This window comes from Silurus meridionalis, chromosome 11 (genome assembly GCF_014805685.1).
Source record: "Silurus meridionalis isolate SWU-2019-XX chromosome 11, ASM1480568v1, whole genome shotgun sequence".
Classification (NCBI taxonomy): domain Eukaryota; kingdom Metazoa; phylum Chordata; class Actinopteri; order Siluriformes; family Siluridae; genus Silurus; species Silurus meridionalis.
Window position 1 is genome coordinate 232,501 of NC_060894.1, and position 7,500 is coordinate 240,000.

Here is a 7,500-nt window from a genome sequence, read left to right on the forward strand (position 1 = left end):
CTGAAGTGAATCACAGACTGAATCACAGACTGAATCACAGATGGGACTGAAGTGAATCACAGACTGAATCACAGACTGAATCACAGACTGAATCACAGATGGGACTGAAGTGAATCACAGACTGAATCACAGACTGGACTGAAGTGAATCACAGACTGAATCACAGACGGGACTGAAGTGAATCACAGACTGAATCACAGACTGAATCACAGACGGGACTGAAGTGAATCACAGACTGAATCACAGACTGGACTGAAGTGAATCACAGACTGAATCACTAAGACAGTAAGTCGCTCTGCACAGTTAAGTCAACTCTTCTTCTAAATACTGAGATATGAGGAACACAAGATTAAGGGTAAATACTGAAAAGATGGATAGTTCACATTTTTCTCTCAGATGATTCTCTGTTAGTCTCTGTGTAAAGAGAACAGGGTTCTGGTTTTGGTTAAAGAGCAGAACGTTCCTGAAGAACCGGACTGAAGTGAACTGTTCTGTGTTGCAGGATAACCGCGTCCACATCGGACCCAAGATGGAGATCCGTGTGGTGACACTGGGGCTGGACAGCGCAGGAAAAACCACCATCCTCTTTAAACTGAAGCAGGACGAGTTCATGCAGCCCATCCCCACTATAGGTAGAAGCACACTGAGGAACTCACCTCATGCTAGAACCAAGACCTGGAGGTCCAGTTCCCTCTTTAATGGAACTCGTTTCCTTTTCAGGCTTTAACGTGGAAACCGTGGAGTATAAAAATCTCAAGTTCACCATCTGGGATGTTGGAGGGAAACACAAACTCAGACCACTGTGGAAGCACTACTATCTGAACACACAAGGTATACACACACACACACACACACACACACACACACACACAGTGCTTCATTTCCCTGTGTCTCGCTCCACAGCGGTGGTGTTTGTGATTGATAGCTGTCACAGAGACAGACTGATGGAGGCTCACAGTGAACTGGCCAAGCTGCTGACTGAGAAGGAGCTGAGAGACGCTCTACTGCTCATCTTCGCCAACAAACAGGTGAGACACGAGAGGAACCGCTCTACATTCCTCAAAGTCCAGGTTTAGAATCTCAGATCTACAGATTTATATATAAAATACACTTTAAATTCAACATGTTACAGGATTCACTTTAAATCTACTGCTTCCAAACTCAGCACCTTAACCAGGTCTTCTCCCAAAGAACCAGATCATTTCTCCTCAAATTGATTTTTCATTCCAACACGTTACAATCTCAGACATCTGCCAGATAATCAAACAAATGAACACCAAACCAATGCAGAGTATTTCATTAAAACTGCAATTCTAAAACATGGACGTAGCCACTGATGCTGACAAACAACAAGAAACAAACCAACCATGAGATTACGGAGAACACAGGAGCTTCGAGGATGGATTTGACGATGTGCTCAGGACCATCACCATCACTGCACACATGATGGAACTGTAATGATGGACATTCGGTGATGAGGATGAGGTTCCCTCCTGAGTCTGGTTTCTTCCTCATACCATCCCATGATTTTCCTTCACCACAGTCACCACTGGTTCCCTCATTATTACAGGTTTATATGTGAAGCTACTTAGAGATGATGCGTATTGTTAAAATCACTCTCCCAAATAAAAGTGATAGAACTGAAGTGTGTGTGTGTGTGTGTGTGTGTGTGTGTGGACAGGACGTCCCCGGTGCTGTCTCGGTGGAGGAGATGACGGAGCTGCTGAGTCTCCATAAGCTGTGCTGTGGGCGGAGCTGGCACATTCAGGGCTGCGATGCCCGCAGTGGTACTGGTCTGCACGAGGGTCTGGACTGGCTCTCACGCCAGCTGGTGGCCGCAGGGGTTCTGGACGTGGCCTAACGGACCCGGGGACGGTACCGCACCCTCCAGCCAGCACAGACTCTCTGTCTCACGCTAAACTCGTGTTTAATCATCACTCAGTCTCACTACAACTAACAACCCCAACACCAGGCGGCGCTACACTGATCTTTAGCTTTTTAGGTTCTGAGTAATCGTCCCGTGTTCAGATCTTCATCATTACTTCAGAGCGCTGGAGAGGAGATGAGAGGATGGTGGTGTGAGGTACCAGCTCTTTTTATTCTACAGTACACTAATGATGACTGTAGAGTTTACTGAGGAAGTGCTGATCATGTGACCGCTCTGATTTCCTCTTCAGTTTTATATGGAACATAAACCTGCTTTCTGATTGGATTCGTTTTATTATTTATTTGACGTTGCTGCATTACAGTGGGTGGGTGCGTTACGGTGGGTGGGTGTGTTACAGCGTGTGCGTTACTGCGGGTGGTGCGTTACTGCGGGTGGTGCGTTACTGCGGATGCGTGCGTTACTGCGGGCGGGTTACAGTGGGCGGGTCCGTTACTGTGGATGCGTGCGTTACTGCGGGTGGGTGGGTTACAGCGGGTGCGTTACTGCGGGTGGGTGGGTTACTGCGGGTGGGTGCGTTACTGCGGATGCGTGGGTTACTGCGGCTGCGTGCGTTACTGCGGGTGGGTGGGTTACTGCGGGTGGGTGCGTTACTGCGGATGCGTGGGTTACTGCGGCTGCGTGCGTTACTGCGGTGGGTGGGTTACTGCGGTGGGTGCGTTACTGCGGATGCGTGGGTTACTGCGGCTGCGTGCGTTACTGCGGGTGGGTGGGTTACTGCGGGTGGGTGCGTTACTGCAGATGCGTGGGTTACTGCGGGTGGGTGCGTTACTGCGGATGCGTGGGTTACTGCGGGTGGGTCTGTTACAGCAGGTGCGTTACAGAACACAGCGTTACACTTTATTTATACTTTAAAGGCTGTTACTATTTTCTGAAATGTTTTACACAAACGCATATTCAACATGAAACAAACATTGGAATCGTTTGATCCTTCCTGCAACTTTAAACGCTCCGAGTGCAGTAAAGTTCTCTTTCCGCCGCTTCAACCGGCTGCAGCATATAAATATACCACGATCAACCGTTAGCACTTCATTCAGAGGTGACGTTTAAATAAGCCGCACGTGTCACGTGTACAGATGTTTCAGTGGTGTTTTAGTTCCATTCGCTCTGGTTGCTGTGTAACGTGTACAGATTTAAACGCATGTGTAAATGTTTTTTATTCTTCACTCGGAGCTGTAGTGTGAGCACGTGCACACGTCCACGTGGATCTGTCGTGAACTTCACTGGCTTTCTTTTATTTTATCATCATCTGTAAATGTTCTCCAATAAACCAGAACAGTAAAAAGATCTCGTGTGTTCATCAAACACTTTCATACATCCATCTTGGAAAAAAGATCTTTATTATTATACAAAATCAGGACCAGGGCAGAGACACACACCGTGTGTGTGTGTGTGTGTGTGTGTGTGTGTGTGTGTGTGTGTTCTACTTGATGGTAATGTTGATAATGCTGATGTCCTCATATGGTTTATCAGTCTTTGGGTTGACCTTGACGTTGGAGATCCTCTGCACCACCTCCATCCCTTTTGTGGTTCGTCCAAACACTGTGTGCTTGTTGTCCAACCAAGGCTGTGAGGAGAAACACACACACACACACACACACACACATCAAATAATCAACACTCCTGTAATCAGACTCTATATTCAGCCATGAAGAGACTCCACACATGTACACTACATTGTATTGGGACACTTTTCCACACGTACGTGTGTGTGTGTGTGTGTGTGTGTGTGTGTGTGTGTGTGTGTGTATAAAGTATATGATGTAATGTGTATGTGCATGTTTGTGAGAACAGCAGTCTCTTATCTCCTTCCATATTTTCTTTATGTCTCTACATATTCAACATCGAGGAGAGCAAGGGATCGGATTAGGATTAGACAGGTGAGAGCGAGGGATTGGATTAGGATTAGACGGGTGGGAGCGAGGGATCGGACTCTGACCGTAGGCACCACCGTGAGGAAGAACTGAGAGCCGTTGGTTCCTGGTCCAGCGTTGGCCATGCTGAGTGTGTACGGTCGGTCGTGTCTCAGACTGAAGTGGAACTCGTCCTCAAACTCTCCTCCCCAGATGCTCTCTCCTCCCATCCCTGTTCCTGTGGGGTCTCCAGTCTGGATCATGAAACCCTGCAGAGGAGAAACCAGATCAGTCACACTCACTCTGATCTTTGTGCTTTCATCACACACACCAGAACTCAGACGTTATGAGAGTTATCTGTGTGGGGGCAGGTGGATGGTGTGGAGATGGTGAAGCAGGAAGTGGATAGGATTAGTAAGGAGGAAGTGAGAGCAGCGATTAAGAGGATGAAGAGTGGAAAGTCAGTTGGACCAGATGACATACCGGTAGAAGCATGGAGATGTTTAGAAGAGATGCAGTGGAGTTTTTAACCAGATTGTTCGACAAGATTTTGCAAGGTGAGAAGATGCCTGAGGAATGGAGGAGGAGTGTGCTGGTACTGATCTTGAAGAATAAGGGATTATTTGCTTTGAGAATGTTGATGGAGAAGTATAGAGAAGGTCAGAAGGAGCTGCATTGTGTGTTTGTGGATTTAGAGAAAGCGTACGACAGGGTGGAGAGAGGAGTTGTGGTATTGTATGAGGAGGTCTGGTGTGTCAGAGAAGTATGTGAGGGTGGTGCAGGACATGTATGAGGACAGTGTGACAGCAGTGAAGTGTGCAGTAGGAACAACAGACTGGTTCAAGGTGGAGGTTGGATTGCATTAAGGATCGGCTCTGAGCCCTTTCCTATTTGCAGTGGTGATGGACTATGATGTTTGTGGATGATATTGTGATTAGTGGTGAGAGTAGGGACCAGGTGGAGAAGATCCTGGAGAGGTGGAGGTACGCTCTGGAGAGAAGGGGAATGAAAGTCAGTAGGAGTAAGACAGAGTACGTGTGTGTGAATGAGAGAGAGGGCAGTGGAAGGGTGCGGTTGCAGGGAGAAGAGGTTTGGAGACAAGGTGAGGGAGGTGTGATTGAGATGGTTTGGACATGTGCAGAGGAGAGAGGATGCTAAGGATGGAGCCACCAGGAGGAAGGAAAAGAGGGAGAAGGATGATCCACTGTGGTGACCCCTGATTTAAGCAGCCAGAAGAAGAAGAAGAAGAAGAAGATTTGTGTGGGGTTCATGTCTGAGCCACACTTGATTCTGAACTTGATTGATTACAGGTTTCTTGCATGATCTAGGTTTCACTGAGGAGCAGTGTGAAGACCATCGCCACTGCCTGACTGTTTGGTGTAACTACAATACCTTTATGACACGATGAAACAAGTGTCCGTTGTAGTAGCCGTTCCTGCTGTGGACACAGAAGTTCTCCACAGTTTTGGGGCACCTGAGGAGCAGAGCGTTAGTGTGAAAAGAGAAGACTTGAGTGGTGTGTGTTAAAGCATGAGCTGCACCTACTCCACAGGGTAGAGCTTCAGGTGAATGTCTCCCATGGTGGTGTGGATGATGGCGCTGTCCGAGACCCTCTTTGGACCTTCTGCCTGTGTGGCAGCCATCACTTCCTCTTTTGATGGCTTCTCGTTGAAGACGTCTCTGTCCGAGTCGGCACTCTTGGTGTCCTCTGGCTCTCTTTTTGTGAACTGTACACAGATCAGTGATATTACACCAAACTGTACATCATCTCCTGCAGCAGTAACCTTCAGTATTCAGTACCCACCCTGAAACCCTCACACACTTTCAGGTGTGGCTGCAGGTTTACATTCCAACCAAACAAGTCCACAGCAAGTTCTACCTGCTAAGATCGAATTATTTTCTGTTCAACGATCAGGTGTGGCTCGTGATTGGTTGAAATGAAAACCTGCTCGTTGTGGAAAAGATTGGACACAACTGGATTAGGAGGAGGAAAATAAATACTGGAGAGGCAGGTGTGTGTGTGTGTGTGTGTGTGTATGGTTGGGTTCAGAGAGAGGGAGAGTGAAGGTGGTTGAAGGTTGAGATGAAAGCCCTCAGTGCACTGGTCTGATCTCAGTGAGAGCTCTAGCTGGGTACTAAAAGTAAAAGTTCTCACCATGTAAAAACGGTTCTTCTTGAAGGCTGTGCAGAAGATGGTGGGGTCGGGGTCGGTGTTCTGGAGGGCGGGGTTATCACACGCCTTCATCTCGATGGTGGGAGCCGCCTTCATAGCATTCGCTATGCCCTGGAACAGACTGAGCTGCACCACACGGATGTTCTCCTGCTTCCCTAAAATCCTTACACACCTGTGCATGCACACACACACACACACACACACACTATATATTTTACATATACATATTTATACGTGTATATATTTTACACACACACGGGGGCACATTTTCAGTGAAAAAGCACCGTTACCATAGCGATGCATTACTGTATGGCCGCCTCCCCTGGTCACATGACTCACCGGTTGGTCTCCACGTTGATGACCTTGATGCCCAGCATGGTTCCATACAGAACAAAGTGTCCCGTCTCATCAAAGATGATGTTGGTCAGCCGAATGCCATCCACTTTCTCCAGCTCTCTCTCCACCGCCATCCTGCGGCCAAACTCCATGTCGGGTAGCTGCTGTCTCATCTGCTGCAGCTCTGTAAACATCTGTGCACACACACACACACACACACACACACATATCAAGTCACATGGTAAAACTCCAGTAAAAGTAAAAGGTGTTCTTGTGCAGGGGTTTTCCGTACGGTTAGCGACTCGTCGAAGACGCGCATGAGTTTCCCCGTCAGGAAGCGGAAGAGCCGGACCTTGCGGTCGGCGGCGATGGTGGCCATCTTCTTCCCGTCGTGTGAGAAGGCCAGGCTGGTAGGAAAGGTTTTACACTTGGCAAACTCATAAAGGTCCGTGTCAGTTTTAAACTCCCACTCCACCTGCCTGGGGAACCTGAAGTCGCTGGGAAGCCCGGTCCAGTACTCCAGCATTCCGGCTCGGTCGGCCGACACCACGACCCGGTAGCGCGCGTTCAGACGGATCTGACACAGAGGAGACGTGTGCAGCTTCTCGAACGTGTGCAGCGGCTGGTTACTGCCACGTCCGTCATACACGTGAATCTTCCCTGTGGCTTTCTCGCTGCAGGCCACAGTGTTAATGGCATCACCAGGGTTATAGATCCACTCACACTGACCCGGGTGGAACCTGACGCATCGGAACCAAACACACACACGGGTCAGAACACTTCCTACTTCAACATGTAACTCTATAGACTACAGAGTCATTAACTGCACCTCCACCTCCCTCCGTGTGTGTGTGTGTGTGTGTGTGTTCAGTATGGTGATATTTTGAGATGGAGACACGGTGAGGTCGTACCCCAGCTTCAGCATGTTGATCATGTCAAAGTTCACCACGTCGAACACCTTCATGGCCTGATCATCTCCTACAGTGCAGAGGAGTGCTCCTTCAGCACTGACTGAAATACACTCAATCACACCTACACACACACACACACACACACACACACACGGCGTTAGAACGTGACTGAGGGGACACAGTGCAACATGAACGCGGTCGCAGAGACTCACTCAGGTGGCTCCGAAAATGTTTCACAAACTCGATTCCTTCGTCTTCTTTCTTCTTCCAGAACTTCACGTG

At 48.5% G+C, this 7,500-nt stretch overlaps 2 protein-coding genes across 4 annotated transcripts in view; one reads left to right on the plus strand and one right to left on the minus strand.

Moving 5' to 3' along the window:
* The window catches only part of trim23 (tripartite motif containing 23), a 9,468-nt gene extending 7,256 nt beyond the window's left edge, over nt 1-2,212 (plus strand). For both annotated transcript variants that reach the window (XM_046861789.1, XM_046861788.1), the window contains 4 exons: nt 503-632; nt 721-831; nt 904-1,028; nt 1,682-2,212. In XM_046861789.1, the coding sequence (XP_046717745.1) occupies nt 503-632; nt 721-831; nt 904-1,028; nt 1,682-1,861 (546 nt within the window). In that variant the 3' untranslated portion in view covers nt 1,862-2,212. The remainder of the gene's footprint in view (nt 1-502; nt 633-720; nt 832-903; nt 1,029-1,681) is intronic.
* Nucleotides 2,213-3,266: 1,054 nt separating this feature from the next.
* ppwd1 (peptidylprolyl isomerase domain and WD repeat containing 1) overlaps nt 3,267-7,500 on the minus strand; it is a 7,144-nt gene continuing 2,910 nt past the window's right edge. For both annotated transcript variants that reach the window (XM_046861359.1, XM_046861360.1), the window contains 9 exons: nt 7,431-7,500; nt 7,219-7,339; nt 6,600-7,047; nt 6,311-6,501; nt 5,954-6,143; nt 5,344-5,525; nt 5,191-5,272; nt 3,885-4,067; nt 3,267-3,512 (listed from right to left, as the gene is read on the minus strand). The exon at nt 7,431-7,500 is cut by the window's right edge. In XM_046861359.1, coding sequence (XP_046717315.1) covers nt 3,369-3,512; nt 3,885-4,067; nt 5,191-5,272; nt 5,344-5,525; nt 5,954-6,143; nt 6,311-6,501; nt 6,600-7,047; nt 7,219-7,339; nt 7,431-7,500 — 1,611 coding nt within the window. In that variant the 3' untranslated portion in view covers nt 3,267-3,368. The remainder of the gene's footprint in view (nt 3,513-3,884; nt 4,068-5,190; nt 5,273-5,343; nt 5,526-5,953; nt 6,144-6,310; nt 6,502-6,599; nt 7,048-7,218; nt 7,340-7,430) is intronic.